The 16,679-nt window shown below is 46.5% G+C and overlaps 2 protein-coding genes across 2 annotated transcripts; both read left to right on the plus strand.

The window, feature by feature from the left end:
* Nucleotides 1-73: 73 nt before the first annotated feature.
* On the plus strand, nucleotides 74-3,464 carry DBI (diazepam binding inhibitor, acyl-CoA binding protein). Its single transcript, XM_074910678.1, has 4 exons — nucleotides 74-206; nucleotides 340-457; nucleotides 2,245-2,307; nucleotides 3,145-3,464. Exons 1-4 carry the CDS (start codon nucleotides 198-200, stop codon nucleotides 3,216-3,218), a joined length of 264 nt encoding a protein of 87 aa, XP_074766779.1. The 5' UTR covers nucleotides 74-197; the 3' UTR covers nucleotides 3,219-3,464.
* An 8,809-nt stretch (nucleotides 3,465-12,273) lies between these two features.
* Nucleotides 12,274-16,679, plus strand: TMEM37 (transmembrane protein 37). Its single transcript, XM_074910531.1, has 2 exons — nucleotides 12,274-12,300; nucleotides 13,349-16,679. The coding sequence occupies exons 1-2, from the start codon at nucleotides 12,280-12,282 to the stop codon at nucleotides 13,919-13,921; spliced, it is 594 nt and encodes a 197-aa protein (XP_074766632.1). The 5' UTR covers nucleotides 12,274-12,279; the 3' UTR covers nucleotides 13,922-16,679.

Below are 16,679 nucleotides of genomic sequence, written 5' to 3' on the forward strand. Positions count from 1 at the left end.
AAGCCCGCCCATCCTGCGCCGCCTCCGCATTGGTCCCTTGCCTGGCTTCTCCCCGCCCCCGGCAGGCGTCGATTGGCGCCGTGTTGCCTGTGGCGCTGGGATTGGCCAGCGGGCGCTCTGGCCACGGGTGAAGCGGGCGAGCGGCCGGGGCGGCGCGGCAGACGTCAGGGGGTTGGGAGCGCGTCGGGCTCGTCACTATGTCAGAGGTACGGGCCGCGCTGGGGGGCTGTGGGGAACCGGGGGGTGGCGGCGGGTACCTCCCTCTGTCCCTGTTTGGCGGTGGCAGCCTGCGGGTGCTCACCCCCACCCCGCCCCGGGGCTTTCCCCCCTCCCCTCTAGGCCGAGTTCCAGAAGGCCGCTGAGGAGGTGAAGCAGCTCAAGTCCCAGCCCACGGACCAGGAGATGCTGGATGTCTACAGCCACTACAAACAGGCCACGGTGGGCGACGTGAACACGGGTAGGTGGCCTCGGTCCCCGCGCTGGGCGGGGAGGCGGCGGCGGCCGGGCAGCGCCGCCCCGCGTCCCTCTGGGCGATGGGGTTATGGCCTGAGGCCGAGCTGGAGGCACTTGGGGAAGCAAAACCTCTCCCCTATTGCGTGCCTCGCTTCGTGCCATCCCACAGTTTAGCAAAAATGACTCAGTACCGACTTGGCATGGATTTATACGCAGGGAGGCATGAGCTGAAGTGATAAGGGTTTGTGCAATTTGTGGTTTTGTGATTAACCCAGCTGCAATCATCTAAATCGTGTAGCAACGGTCTGAGAATCCTTTGTGTTAGCTTTGTGCAAATATTGGATTTTTGGAGACCTCTATCAGTAAGTAGTTGCCTAGGTCAAGGGATGCTGCTTTAATACAAACACTTCTCAGTTAAACAGGCTTAAACAGCAAAGCAGACTATACAACTGTGCAATTGCAGTACTTGGGGGGAGGCAGTTTGTTTAAACTGGATTGGCTGCTGAAAATGATACTGGAAGGCCAAAACAGAAGATCAGGAGAAAACTTTTATAGTAGCTGCAATTAAATATCATGTCTTGGAAGGACGGTAGCAGAAAAATTTCTGCTACACTTCTGTAACTGGCAGCTCAGTTTAGGAATAGCATTTAGAATGAAACCTGCCTCTATTGACCTTATGTAACACTCGAGTAACTAGAATTAGAAAGGGAAAAGGTCATTTGTTTCAAGGGCTGGCCTTCTGACCCAGTTGCTGGTGAAGTTTATTGGGTGTTGATTGACTGAAAAACTGGCAGTGAATTGTACAGGAAATGTTAAGTGTGGGCGCTTGCAGTCTCTTTTGCCCCAAGATGGGCAGCATGGAGAGAGAACAAAACTGACTTTCGTTTTAAGATAACGATCCTTTTGGTGTGGCTGAATCTTAGCATTATTAGTGTTTGTCAAGGCATAATGGTGCTCTAGAGCTGTTAATATACCAACGTTTCTGTCAGTTACTCATTCTTGTGAAACAGTAGGTAACATGAGTTGGCAAGAAAAGCAATCTGTGTAAGAGTAAGCTAATAAGGTTTCTGTTGGAGAGAAGTGGAGCTGCCAATTAGCTCTGCAGGTCACATTGCCATTTGAGCAGCACAAGGGTATTTTTGTGGCCAGTGTCCAGTTCCATTTGTTAATCCTGAAAATTGTCTTTAAGGAGACAGAAGAAGTAAAAATGCAGGGGGGATTTTATGTGAAGAATAACTATATACGCATCCATATCTCATTCATTCCTTCTCTGTTTGAACACAGCGTAACGTGCAATGCAGTCAGAATTCAGAACTTATACCCCTAGATGACAGAATAAATTAAGAGCTTTATGTCAGAAACATCCCATTACCTTGACGATAATGAGTTAGAAGATGTATGCTACTAGCTTTTGTTTTCGTGTCTCTGCATGTAGTGGACCTTAGGGCGCTTTTGCTTTACTTCAGAGCTGATGTTCTTTAGTGGGATAGCTGTCATGCAACAGCAGTCCCTTCAGAAAGTATGATAACACTAAATCACACTATTTGGTGCTCTTCCGCTCAAATGCTGCTGTCTTAAGGGAACTTGATAGAGGATATCTCTGTTGCCACCCGTAGTGTTCTAACATGCTCACTTGAGGTGATCTCCTGACCACAGGTTAGTAAGTAATAGCTGCAAAGGTGAACCAATTTATTTTACCATAGTTAAGAACTGAATAGCCTTCAGGAAAGAGTAGGTATTACCTACACCCAGGCCACACAAACTAAATCTGCTGCTTATCCTGTCTCTCAGACCGCCCTGGTATGCTGGACTTCAAAGGCAAAGCAAAGTGGGATGCCTGGAATGCATTGAAAGGTAAGTGTCTGCTTAAAAAATAAAAATGAATAAATAAAACCACAGGCAAACTAGTCAGAAAAGCATATGTGGCTCAGCAAGACATAAAAACAGTGTTGCCTTATAAGAGTTCTAGAAATTCAGAATGCTGTGATAATAAACTCTTACCTTTTGATTACCTCTGCAAGGTGAAATTTTGAAAAATATAGCCTGTGTGAAAGGGAATTAAGGTGCAAAATGCCCAGCTGATCCAGGGTGTTACACAAAGGAGAGCTGTAGCAACAGCAGAAACCTACATCTGTTTTCCAAGTCCCAGCATAGTACCCTGGAGACTGAGGTTTCCCTACAGTTATTGTGCAAGCTTCCCTAACTGGAAGATGCAACTGGGCTCTCTGCTGTAAATGAGGAGTCAAGCATGTGGTCTAGTCTATGAAAATGGGATTTTTCAGGTGTTTTAAGGAGCTAGTACTACATCTAAATACAGTGTAAGTTGATTTAATAACTTCCCTGTCATAATTTTGAATGGTGTTAATAGAACTAATACACTGTTTAGTTGCTGTCTATATAAATACAACTCTGCTTCAGAACACTGTTTTCTCATGACTGCTGAACACGTTTAATACTAGATTCACAGCCAAATGACCTCGTTGTCTTTGCTCTCTGGTAGCATGCTGCTTGATTTACAGAAGTACATAGGGATTAAATCTATCATTACATATCTGTCTAGGTAAATACATAGTTCTGTGCTAAGTTACGGAGGCTTTGCTGGGTGTGTATAGCAAGGAATTGTGATTTAAATGTAAAAGGTATCTTAATTTGTAAAAGATATCTGACTGCTTCCTGTGTTCTGTCCTTCAGGAATGTCCAAAGAAGATGCAATGAAAGCTTACGTAGCAAAGGTGGAAGAACTAAAGGGCAAATACGGCATCTGAGGACTGGACATAGTAGCCACTTGCACACCTGAAACATGCCTTATTTCTAATACTGTGAAAAACTGGTTTCTGATAATAATTTTAAATACCTAGTATAGGTATTTGTTTATAGGTACAGTCGGTTCTTCTCATGCCTGTAGTTCGGGGGAGTTGTGTATCTGCCTAATGTACTGACACGTTATAAATTCCTTCTGGGAACAAAACCTGGAACTCATTAAAGTGCATTTGGTACTTTAGCTGTTGTGATGGTCATCCTTTAAAGATTATTCTGAGCACATCCCTTAATTGCTGTGTGGCGGCTGTCAAACCCTTCCTAGTAAGGCTCAAGCCAGCCTCTCCAGTCCTGGTACCACTAGAGGGGGCTCAGTAATCTGTGTTTCGAGAAACGCGGACCCGTGTCCAAACCAGCCGGGTCTTGTCAGATGCTGCTTTGCCTCCTTTCTCACGTAGATGAGCGGCAACCCGCAGAAGCAGGAGCACCACCAAGATTGCCATGAAGAGGTTGGGTCTAATGCTCTGTTTGCTAAGAATAAGCTGCTTTATATTTGTTGCTTTGGGCTTTCAGAGACTTGGTCAACAATTGCCAAATCATATTTCTTAAAACACTGCTTGTTGATATTATTCCCCAACAATAATGTTAGGCTGATGGACAGAAGGCAAATACTCGGCAGCTGAACCTAAAACCTTCCCTGTGAAAGAAAAGGTTCTGCAGACAGCGGAGTTGATGCCGTTGATAGTGTGCTGCTGTGAATACAGAGTACTGGTGTTGCCATGTACTGAGGCTACACTGAGGAGTGAATCCTGTATAGACTGGTTTAAAATGGACAAGATGTTCAAACAGGAAGACTTAGTGATCATCAGCAAAAGTTTCATTACAGAACTCACAGCTGTGACCATCTCTAGTAGGCTTTTACCTGGTTTGGTCTGCCTAGTATAGTCTGTTGGAGCTGCTGATGCTGGAAAGGGGGACTTTGCTTTTAAAATGGGACATTGAACTGTTCCAGCGTAGAGCATATGAGAACGAAGTCCCAAACCTATATGGGAACAAGGCATTTTCATTCCTACTGTACTGGTTAGCATCTGAACAGGTGAGGACTTCAAATGGTCTTCAGGTAAGCAACTGTTTTACAGAAATACGTAGGGATGAAACCTATCATTACATATCTAAGTAAATACATAGTTCTGTACTAAGTTACACAGGCTTTGCTGTGTGTAATTTGTATTTTCTTATGTCACTGGTAAGAGATGGAGATAACTCTACCTCATATCCTTTCAAAAATTTTAACTTTTTCCCTTTGCTACCTTTAATGGGAAATGCTCTTAGAGCTACTTGTTCACCCTTTAAAATGTGTTAGGATAAAAATGAGCTTGTTCCCTGTTCTCATAAGAAAAAAAATGTTGTTTATTCTTGTTCTTCTGGGTAAGTAATAAAAACCTTGGGGTTTTTTACCTCCTCTTGTATCCTATGTTAGTTATTTGAGATTGTGTTAATTACATTCACCTTGCAAAAGAGGGGTAAGAGTCAAGGTTCAGCATAAGTGATGTTTTTAGTTTTTTGCTAGCCCTAAATTCCACCTCTTTCTTCACAGCTGTGTTTTGTGAAGCTTGGAGAATTCTGCCAACCTGTAGCAGAATGTAGCTCATACTGGCTGGAAGCTGGTAGCCTGTGAGCGTGCTGTGCTTTGCTAACATGCTTTCTGTCAAAGCAGGTGTTTTCAGAATTTTGGCTCCTAAACCAGTGGAAATGGATTCTCTATAACGAATGGGCTGGAAGTAGTGAGTTCTATATCCTACTCCTCATTCAGCTTTATTTCCCCTGTGAGACATAACTAATTGTTACAGTGCTGCTCTCCTTTCTCATACCTGTCTGGCATTAGGAAAACATCACTATGTACACAGTGCTTATTCCAGAGAGGGCTTGGTCTTGGCCAGGGTTTATACACTGCCTTGTACTTACAGACAATGCTATTTTCCAGTCTGTACCAGTGAATGAGAAGTCTGCCTTGGTACTTCTTTACTGGGTACTTTATTTTTACCACAGTAACACCTTCCTTAGGAAAGTAACATCAGTGGTCTCGGTATTTAGCTTGTCCTTTGTCAGTGAATCTACCCTTTGGCAATCAACTGTGCATCTTGGGAGTAAACTGAAAAATTCAAGCTGTGGAAGTAAGAGACTGTCAAAAGGCCCTAAAGCAGAAACAAAGGCACTGATGTCTGTGCACAGGGCTTGCTGAGAGGCAGCAACACAAAAGTTGGCTGTGCAGCTATGAACTGTGAGTACTACCATTGCAGGGAGTGTAGAAAAAGACTGAACTGAGTTGGGCAGCTGGCTGTTTAGCAGCAGGATGAATGTCTGTAAATACATGGGGGGTTTGTTAGGCTGTCTGAAAATGTTGCTGACTTTCCAACCGCACAGTGCTTGCTGGTATGGGGTAAGAGACTCCTGGGCTGCAAAAATAACACTTTGACAGCAGTGATGCTAGGGCAGTGGTGGTTTAAGATCATCTACAAACAGATTTGTAGGTAGAGGTAATTGCTTTTATTAAACCATAAAGTGGTATAAATAGACAACCATTAAAGTATAGAACCTTGACACTTGAAACAGAAGCAGCAAGCCTCAAACCAAAATACAGCTTCAGAACCATTGCTCTGCCTGAAATAAGGTACTCCTGATGGAGGAACAGATGCTTTTGATGGCCGGGCAGTGCTGCAAAACAGGGGATTGTTCTGATGCCTGTTCAGGGAGTTGCTGCTGTTTCCTCTGTGTTAGATCAAAGAAAGGCCAGCAACATCCTGATCCTCGCAGCGCTTGCGAAGGGGAAAAGACGTGCGCTGAAACAAGCCCAGCACGCTGGAGGTCAGAGGCCAGCTGGCACACGTGCACTCAGGTCTTGTTTGCTGAGTTTGCAGAGCATGTAGGACGGAATCTGGACTTTGGATATGGCAATAATAAATGTTAACTTGCATGTCTGATAAGACAGTGTTCCTTCTATCGTGCTTCTACTATTAGTTCTTGCACAGAGAAACTAGTTGATTGGCAGCCAGTTCAATTAGAGATAAGCTGTAAAGGGGATGTTGTTTTCCTTCAGGGTTTTTTGCTGTGGGTTTTGCTTGCTCTTACCAAATATATGTGAGGTGGAACACTCCTAGCACAGATTTAACAAATCAGTATTGGTGTGGTGCTTAAGGCCCATAACCAATTTTTCAGCCCTGTGAGGTTAAGTTTTCTGTTTGACTAAAATCACCCTGAGGCTGACTGCAGTGTGCAACTACCTTTCTGTCAAAATTCTTCAGCCCTCATCTGGAGCAATCTTGTCTCACAATGCAAGTATTTTAACCTTTTGAACTTATTTGACCCTGATGATACTGCTAAAAATAAGTGACAATTGTATTTGCCGCTGTTTATAATATTTGCTCTGCCCCCTGAGTGTTCAGAGCAAACAACATTGGGCAATACCACTTCAGGGTGACTGGGCAGCTGAGCTGTCTTGTGGGATTGATTATAAACTGGGGGAGACAAAAAATAAAACGTATTTTGGCTTGGATAGGTTTCTAAATACCACAGCTGTCACCCAAAAAGGGTTACGCAGTCCTCCAAGTTGTCAAAGCTACTTGGAGGCAAGACAAGTTGATATTGCATAGACATAGCACATTTGAGAGTTACAGTAATAAACTCAGAAGTATAAAAGCTGATAGAACAAAAGATAGAATATGATTATTTTTTTTCCCCCCTACCCACAAGTGTATGAAGTATCTTCAGACTCAGATAACTGATCTATAAATTAGCCAATCTTCGGCTGCTCAGTTAAAGTGAAAATAACATCGATCCATTCCAGGCATGAGTCTGTCTTCATTGTTTATAGAATGAGCTTGTATTTCCTTTAGAACCAGCATACCTGTGAATGTTAAACACAGCTTGGTTGTGTTATTCTAGAATAGAGAATTCATGTGGACCTTGTCTGCAGTGGTCTTTTAACTTTCATTCCCATTTCCACCTGTGGCTACTGGATTCTTTGGTTACTCCCAGTACACATACATTTATTTTTCAAGGTCTGACACTCTTAATGCTCATTAGAGCTGATTGATTTCTTACAACCATCCTGCTACCCACTGTACTTCTAGAGCAATCCTTTGCTACAAGTAGCTGAAGACTTATGGATCTGTTCTCAAAATCATTCAGTATGTCTTGCCTCTAATGTTTTAAAGCCTTCCCATACTTTAGACTGTTCAGACTAATGGAGAAGTAATTCAAAAATACAGTATTGTTAGTAAGTGTGGGCCTGGGGAGGAACAGCTGGTCAAAATTGCTGGAGTTTGTTGATCTTATGAAAGAGGTGATATGGAAAAACTACCTGGAAGTGGAATCAGTGGCTCTTCAAATCCCTTCCCATCGTTATGTTAGCAAAGATTAATTTAGCTCTAGGTACTGCCACTGCAATGAGAAGCTCTTTATTGTTATGTAAAAGAGTTCAAAGCCCTGGCCCACTGAGATGTTATATGATCTGCCCAGTTGGTTCTGAGAGAAGTATGTGTGACAGCTGAGTAATATATATATATTCAGTAATAAATGAATAATATGATTTCCCCCAGCTTATGTAGCACTGAAATACGGACACAGATTTTTCCAGTAGTGCTAAAAGGGCTAAAGTTTTATTTTCTGTATTGAATGTGTATTTCAAAGCATCAGTTCGTCAAAACAGACAGATGAAAATACTTTGAGGCATGTCCTAAACCAGTGTAACTACTGCCAGAGGTCCCTGAAAAGGTCCTTGAAAAGGTCCTCTGAAGCCAACACAGAATGGGCAAGCACCCAGTGTTGGGTCTCAGCAATGTGATGCTGATGTAGGGCCAGAAACTGATCAGAAGCAAAAAAACAATTTTTGCCAGGATACAAAATGTATTTCTTTAAGCCTGTCCTTCTGCTTAAAGTCTCTCTCCTTCAGAGGTACTGTTTGACTTGGCTGAACAATAGGACCCCAGAGGCAGGTGTTGTTGCCATGTCCAGCAGCCCAGGTCTCTCGCCCACGTCCAGCAGCAAGCGGGAGAGCCCGGAGCTGCAGGGACAGGCGGGAGCCCCTGGCTGGGTGTGTGCAGCCTGCCTTCCAGTGCCACATGAAGGGTGTCCAGGCAGGGGGCAGAGTGAAACCATCTGGCCCAGGAGCTTTCTCCTCTTTATTTGCTTAACTATATCTCTTTTACGTGCTAGGACACAGCTGTCTGCTTGGCTGCAGTAACTTGCAGTGATGAGAGAAAAATCACAAGCTGAAGTAGTTGTGATGAGGGCTTGGTCCGGGTTGTATGAGCCTTGGTACAACCCAAAACTCCCTTATCTAACATATGCTACCAGGGGCACTGTTCACTGAGGATGACTGTGCCAGTGTTCCCAAAAGCTGCTGGTCTTGAGCCCCCTGCCAGCAACTTTTTTGCCCATTTCAGCCCAGATCGGTTGAACCCAGCCTGAGCTGAATGCAGCTTCAGCTTGGATTTTCAATCTACTGCCAGAAAAAAACAACCAAACAAAACCCCAAACCAAAAAACCCTCAAAAACCTGCAGAAGAATAGTGATGTGAGACAGTTAGCCTCTTCCTTCTTCCTCATAAAATTTTCTACATGATCACTTTTGGGGGAAAATACAAAGAAAACCATTTTGCCCCTCATACATGCCTTGGAAGTCTCCTAAAGTCTCAGTCTGTGAGATACTGAAGATCTATTTGTCTCCAAGATCAGGTCAACCTCTGCCTGGAAAGATACCTTGAAATAGGGATCTGACAAAAATGAGGGTTTAAATGCCTAGCCAGATCAGTTGCTACGCCAAGAATTAAAGAGGTGATCAGAAAGAATGTTATTCAACAGACAAGCACATTTACAGAAGTAACCAACTTTGAGATTAAATGAACCTGGGCTGGTGGTGACTCAGGCACTTGTGTTCTGCTTTACCTCAAAGTGAAATACTTTATCAGGTAACCATTCCCTAAGCCTTGGACTTCAGGCCTGAACCTTCTTCAGGCTTCTGCAAGAGAAAATCTGAAACAGATTCTTCAGTGTTAAACTTCTCATGGTTTTAAATGAACCAGATGAAACTATTTCATGTTTTACAACAGTCTCTGGTAATTTCCATTATTTATGAACACATTTCCCTGAAAACTTTCTCTCCAGGGATAGGATGTGAAATACCCGCTTAAACAATAGAGAAAAGGGACTTTCTAAACAAAATAATGAAACTGGCAATATACCAAGAACTCTGCATTAACACAGCTGAACCAAAAATACATTGGAGGTGCTTTAAAGGTCGTTTACTGTGGTGTTGTGATGTAGGCAAAAAAAATTCTTATTTTTCCTTTTAAAGCACTGAGCTCTTCTTATTGTAAAACACATTTTCACATATGATTTTTCCAAAATAATAACCTCAAGGCATTTTTCCACAATTTCTTCAAGAAATTCTGTAATTTTATCTTTAAAAGACGGAGAACATGTTTGGCTTGTTTTGTTATGAGACAACAAAGATAAACTCATTTTTCAATTTGAAAAAGGTGCACAGTTCTAGTAGGTTTCATAAATCCAGACATCTTTACCAGAAAGTATCTCCAGCCAAGCAACAGCAGAAACAGAGTACTAATGAACTGCGAGTAACTGTTTACACAGTTGTTACAATCATCCTCTCCTTGGTGACTTCAGTAAAGAGTGAAGCTGAAAGTACCAATTCAATGCCGATACGAATTACAGGTCAAGTTTAATTCTGGTTTATGTTTTATATTTGGGAAAACTAAATTAAATACAAAATTTTAAAGCAATTTTGTATTTGTAGCAAAAGTACCATCCCCAAACCACCCTTTTCCTCAATGAACCAACTTGGTAGATAATTATGTATCTACTAAAGGATCCAAGTATGGCAGGGAGCAGTTCTGGTTTCAGAAGTAACCACTTCAAGTTGCCTGTTCTACAAAGACTTTTATGCACATGTTTCCTCATGTGAGCCATGCCACAGGCTCTTAGAGAAAAAAAAAAAAAATGTTGTTCATAATTTTAAAAGCAGGATACACCTCACTATTAAAAATTATTTTTTTTAAATTGCTAAAGTCATTAGGATGACTCACATGTTTTAAAGGCAGATCTATGCTTAATACTTTTGCTAATTGGTGGCCAAATTGCCTAATGCTTTGCAGGATTGAGCCTGTGTTACAGAAAGTGTAAGTCATGTGAGGTTTTTGCCAGATAAGAGTTGGTGTATTTTGTCTGGCCCGAGCCTGCATTTGCTTAGCACAGTTACGTGCAAGCAGCGTTTGTTCAGTAAATGAGACAAGACCTGCTTGTGCTTTTTGAGCCAAAAATGCATAAATGTTGTTAAATTTGGAACTTAGAAGTGCAAGGGTGTAACAGCAAATGGATGTGATCAGTCTGAACACTGTGACATGGAAATGCTGTTCAACCTGTGGAATAAATAGACCAATTGTTCATAAAACTATTCAATCAGCTGATGAACCTAAAACGAAAAGGATGTGGCAAGCATCAAGTCTGCTAGCTTGGGTAACGTGTTCAGAAAACAAAAAATGTTGCAGACCACAAATCCACAAAAGACGTTTTAACAACAGACTCTGCAAAAATTTGACGTTGAAAAAGTATTAAATCCCAATTCAGTGTTTGATAGACATATAATCTAATCATGTATACACAACTTTGACGAGAAACAATTAAACAAAAGATTTTGCAGGAAGAGAAGAAGAAAAAGGTCAGAATTTATCATTAAAATGCAAAGTATGAAAACTAAACATTTTGTTCAGAACACTCACTCTTACTAGAAATAGTGTTAGAGAAAACACTCTCAGCCAAATCATAGCAAATATGTATGTGTTTTTAAAGGAACATAGAAAGCCCTCATGAAGTTGTGTAGAGATTAAAATAATGAGACAATCTGTACAGACAATGGATTTGTTCAGAAATGGAAGCTGGAAGAAGGGTCAAGTTATCGTAACCTCTACCACCCCATGTTGGAGGAGATCCTTCCAACTCCTTTAGGCTAGAACAGGAATGGTTGAATTCTGACCCCGACAACGTACAAGGGAGGCCCAGAACGACGACCCGTGAGTCCATTCGCTGGAGCCTGTGGAGTCACTGCAGGCCTCTCCGCTGGAATCAAAATCAGAATTTGGCAGTAAAACAAGAGTTTTCTGATGACACAGCAAAACCCAACTTCCTTGGGCTTTTTTTTAAGCTGTTTCTGGAAAAAAAAAAAAAAAATCAGTAATTTGTTAGAGGATGGCAAAACATGAGTGAGAAAAAGAGCAAGGGCATAAAATTTTATGAGCAGAGATGTTTTTTGCTGACGGTACAGGTAGATACATAAGGTTAGGTATGCTGGTAAGAGATAAGCGTGTACACACAGCCCAAGGTGAGCGGCTGGGATCACGGCGGGCAGGGAGGAGAGAGCCGGCGGCCGAGCGGCTTCGGAAACCAGCGCCGGAGCAGATACCGCCGGGCAGCTGCAGGGCAAGGGCAGGCCGGGGGTTCTGTCCTCTGTGGCTGCATATGGCTGTGCCCAGCGCTGCAGCCCCGGGAACTGTCCCTGGAGCGGGGCGGGGGCACCCCCGAAGTGCAGCACCCACCTCCCCAAGCGCTGCGGGCCCGGGGGTGGGCGAGCAGGTCTCGGGCTTGTTCCCCGTCCCATGGGAGGCCGGCATGGAGGCCAGGAACGCTGCCTCGAGAAACAGCCCCCGAGCCCCGCGGCCGCCGGTGTCACACGCGGGGAGGGGATGAGGCGGCTGCGCGGCGGGAGGCACCGCTGCCGCCAGGGACACCTTCCCCGGGGCCGTCCTGCTCCAGACCGGGCACGGGCGAGCGCTGCCCGGCCCCGCCATGCCCGGCCCGGGCGAGGGGAGCAGCCCCGCTCGGGCTTCGGCTCAGCCCGGCCCCGCCCGGCCCGGCCGCGCTGCTGACTCAGCGGGGGGGGGCCCGGAGGTCGCCCCGGCCCCGCGGGCGTGGCGGGCGGGCGGGCTGCCCGCCGCCCTCCGGGGACATAAAAAGCCGCGGCCGGAGCCCGCCCGCGTCTTTCGGCGCTGCCGGCAGCATGACCGCCATCGGGGCGCAGGTACGTCGCCGCCCGCCCCGGCCGGGGGGGTGGGGACGGGGCGCGGGGGAGGCCCCCCGCACCCGGGGGCTCTTGCTTCGGCTTGTCCCTGCGCGGCCGGGGCCGCCTGGACGCCCCCTTCCCCGGCCCGGCAGCGGCTCCCCCCGGCTCCCGGGCCCCCAGCGGCGGGGCTGCCGCCGCTCCCCCGCAGCACCTGGCGCTCGGGGCCGCAGCGGCCGCCTCGCTTGGCATTCAATTCCGGGCCCTCGCGGAGGGTTTCGGTGAGGACAGGGCGTGCAGCCGGAGTCACCCCCCAGCCCCGGGGCAGCCGAGTCGTGCCGCCGCCGGGGTGAGGAGGAGAGCTCGGCTGGCGCAGCCCAGGAGGGCAGTGCTGGTACTTGGGTGCCCCCCCCTGCCCCGTTTCGGCTCTCGGCCCCCATCCTCTGTGGGGCCGGTGGTTTCCTCCAGCCCTGCCAGAGCAGGAGGGGGGGCCGGGGGATCTTGCTCAGCCCAGAGCCTTTGTGATCCCCAGCTCGGCCCCTGACATGGGAACATTGTGCAGCCGGGGAACGCTTCGGTGTGTCTTGTGGCTTTGCTCTGTCTCAGGGACAGAGGATTTGTGCCTGGCCATGCTCACTGGTGTTGAGTATTGAAAATCTTCACTGGATCTCACTCCTCCATTTCTCTTTCCAAAGAGAAGGCACACAGCTCTTGATCTGGTCTCCCGTTTTGTTTCCTGCTGCCACATTCCCTGTAGCTGTGCTCTTCTCTGAGTTTTTCTGGGACACTTCTGACAGAGGCACAGGGAGATGTATCTGTCTAGGGGCCAAAGGCAGGTGTTGGGTGATGTGGGTGTACAGGGAAGGATTGCGATGCCTTCTTGAGCAGCAGTGCACATTCCTTTCTCCTGGGTACAACTGCACTGCCTGCCCCTGCAAGAAAGGCTTTGATATGTCCAAGCAAATATTTTCAAATGCTGAAGTCCCCCAGCTTTGTCCCTCTGGTTTCATTTCACCCTTAAGTAGCACTGTTAACAGTTTTTTTTCTTCCCTCCCCACTATACTTTAAGGCGCAGAGGCTGCTGGCGCACCGGAGACCAAAGAAATCCTTCTTTGAGACGCTCATCAGGAGCCTGATCATCTTGTGCGTGGCCATAGCAGTGGTCTTGTCGTCCATCTCCATCTGCGATGGCCGCTGGCTCTTCGCGAGGGGGCAGCTCTTTGGACTGTGGCACTTCTGCACCGTTAGCAACAGCAGCGTCCTGAAGTGCGTCACTGACCTCAGCCTGGCCAGGGTGGAGGGGCTGAGCGTGGGGGTGATCCCCATCAGGAGCATGGTGTCCTTCGCCGTTGTGGTTGCCATATTTGGCCTGGAGCTGCTGATGGTGTCCCAAGTCTGCGAGGACGCCAATGCGAGGCGGAAGTGGTCGATGGGCTCCGTTCTCATCCTTGGCTCGTTTTTGCTGTCAGCCACTGGGGTTCTGAGCTTCTCCATCCTTGTGAAGGATCACCTCACCTTCACAGGCTTCACGCTGACATATTGGTGTGAGTTCATTGCTGCCTTTCTCTTCTTCCTCAACGGGATCAGTGGACTTCACATCAACAGCCTCACGCACCCCAGGAACAGCGTAGGCAAAATCTAGGTGGAAAGGGTGCACCTCTGCCTTTGTGTAATCAGCTTTGCCAATTAAGACTGGAAAAAAGGGAGTCTAATGAAGTTTGAAAAGGACATTGTCTTAAATTGTGTGCAAGGAGGAGAAGCCTGAGTCCGTCTTGATGCCTGTAGAAGACATACCCACCCACTGGTCAGCATGGAGGGCTGTGCAACATGAGCAAAGCAGAGACTGGGACCGGCTGCTGCGGCAATGCGGGTTTCTGGAGGACTGATTAAAGAAGAGGACATCCCATTAAACGTGTGGAGGGGTGGCAGTCTGCAGTCTACACACGTGGGCTGTTTCGAGGCTCACACAAAGCCTGTACTGCTGTGGGTTTGGTGTTGGTATGTTTTCCCCTGTACTCTGGAGCTTGTGAAGAATGTGACACAACTTTGGTGTGTCTTGTGGCTTTGCTCTGTCTCAGGGACAGAGGATTTGTGCCTGGCCATGCTCACTGGTGTTGAGTATTGAAAATCTTCACTGGATCTCACTCCTCCATTTCTCTTTCCAAAGAGAAGGCACACAGCTCTTGATCTGGTCTCCCGTTTTGTTTCCTGCTGCCACATTCCCTGTAGCTGTGCTCTCCTCTGAGTTTTTCTGGGACACTTCTGCCAGAGGCACAGGGAGATGTATCTGTCTAGGGGCCAAAGGCAGGTGTTGGGTGATGTGGGTGTACAGGGAAGGATTGTGATGCCTTCCTTGGGCAGCAGTGTACGTTCCTGTGCTTGCTGCCTCTCCCCGCTGTCACCACTCCTCATGTCCCCACGGGGCATGTGCCAATCAGTCACCAAAAATGGCTTCCACACAGCCCTTGCGAGGCTCACTGTAATGGGGTGTTGCTCTTCCTGGTTTCTTTTATGTCCCTTTGGGGCAAGAGGGACAAAGTCTGCAGGGGCTTTAGGTGGGTGCTGTAGCTGGGCACACCATGCTGAGACCACCACACCTCCCGGGGTGTGCTTTGGTTGTCAGGGTTTCCCACTGGGGCAATGGGAAATCTGCTCATCCTGTAGCAGAGAGTCTCCTATAGCATTTCTTCCGAAAGGAGAAAGCTCTAGATCCTCCTCACCAGACCAAGTCCTTTTCTTCCCCTGATTAACGTTAGGCCTGGGAGGAGAAACTGCCTGTGATGGCCTAAGGAGGGGCTGATGGGGGCACCTCTAATTTGTCACAGCTGGTAGAAACAGAAAGAGTGGCCAAAATTATATTAAGGCTGGTCTTCCTCCTGCCAGTGCCTGAGTCAAGATCTCTAAAACTGCTGCAGCTTTGAAGTTCCCCATGGTGTCTGATGTAAAAGGAGAGGCGTCAGCAGGAGACCTCAGGGGTTGGTTGCCTTACATGTGTCCTCCCTGTCCAACATCTTGGTTGCCCACAGATAAAAATGTCTTTAAGAGTATTTCAGGGTTTCTGGTTTAATGTTTGTTTTGTATGTGCTGGTAAAGCTGCCTGTATTTTTGTTTTAGGACAAATGGTTCTATGTGTTTCATCTCTGTAGCTTGTCTGATAGCTGTTGAGCAAGGTTTTTATTTCCTGTGCAGCGAGTTTGACACAATTTTTCAACTGAAACAAAAGCATTGTAGCACAAAGACTGAGAAGGCTGTGTAGGCGAGCCATGAGTAAACAGCTTTGTCTTTGAAAGCTAAGACTCTGAAGTCCTGCCTGAGCACACATCCACGCTTGCTGAATGTGCTCCTGTGGATTCGCTTGCCTTCATGAGGACAGTCTCCATTCCTTTTCAGATTTCCCTAACTTTTTAAGACAACACTCCTAAGCCTGTTTTGTGATGCAGTTTCAGACTCTGGACTGTTGTGCTTTTGCACATGAATCTCTGCGTCTTTCTGGCCAGATAACACACCGAGCTGTGCTACCCAGACAACTCCCAAAGTTCTTGCAATGTCTGGGGCTCTGTCAGGGTTTCTTGACCTGCTCTCAAGGACAAGGATTTGTGCCCTTAACCTGCCTCGGCACTGTGATTGTGTCTCTCTCTCTTTGTCGAGGTGCTTTTGATTTCATGAATTGCTCTGTTGAAGACGTTCTAGGGGGCTGAACTTGCAGCCGCTTGCGTGAACAGTGCTGTTGCCTTCCGCAGAGCCACGTACCCCAGAGAGAGTCTGCAGGGTCTGGTCCCGAACTATTGCACTTTGGTGTTACCAGGTGGTAGAGTGCCTTAACTAACCAATATACCAGGGGTGCCTGTGCCAGGGAGGACAGTCCCCTTAAACAAGGTTAAGGGTGTCCATGGCTTATTTAGATACATAGATGTAACTTCAGAGTGCCTTCTTGGTGACATCCAAAACTGGAAATCAATTCTGCATGTACTCCTGTTCGTGCTAGTGGGAGGCTGTGCCCCAGCCCCTTCCGTTGGGGAAGGCAGCTGTAGCCAGACTGAGTCCCAGGCTGGTCCCTCCCACTTGGGTTAGAGGGAGGCAGTGGACAATTGGCCACTGAGTTCACCCAAGACTTGTGTAATTGTGAATGATTTTAGGATGCCTTCTGCTAGCTGAAGAAGCCACCTTTTGTTGGGGGTAGGGAATCCTTTAGGGAAAATACGGTAACTTTTTCCAACTGCCTTTGTATAGTACTGCTTGACTTACTAATGCTGGGAGAAGATGTGTTTTGATGGCTAAATATTACAAAACAGTTGATTCTCAGAGACGTCCTTATTATACAGCAATTGTATAATTGTATAACAATTGTATAACTGTGCAGCAATTGGTAACTTCATTTTCTGAAGCCTGTGAAAGTGTCA

This window comes from Athene noctua, chromosome 7 (genome assembly GCF_965140245.1).
Source record: "Athene noctua chromosome 7, bAthNoc1.hap1.1, whole genome shotgun sequence".
Lineage (NCBI taxonomy): Eukaryota > Metazoa > Chordata > Aves > Strigiformes > Strigidae > Athene > Athene noctua.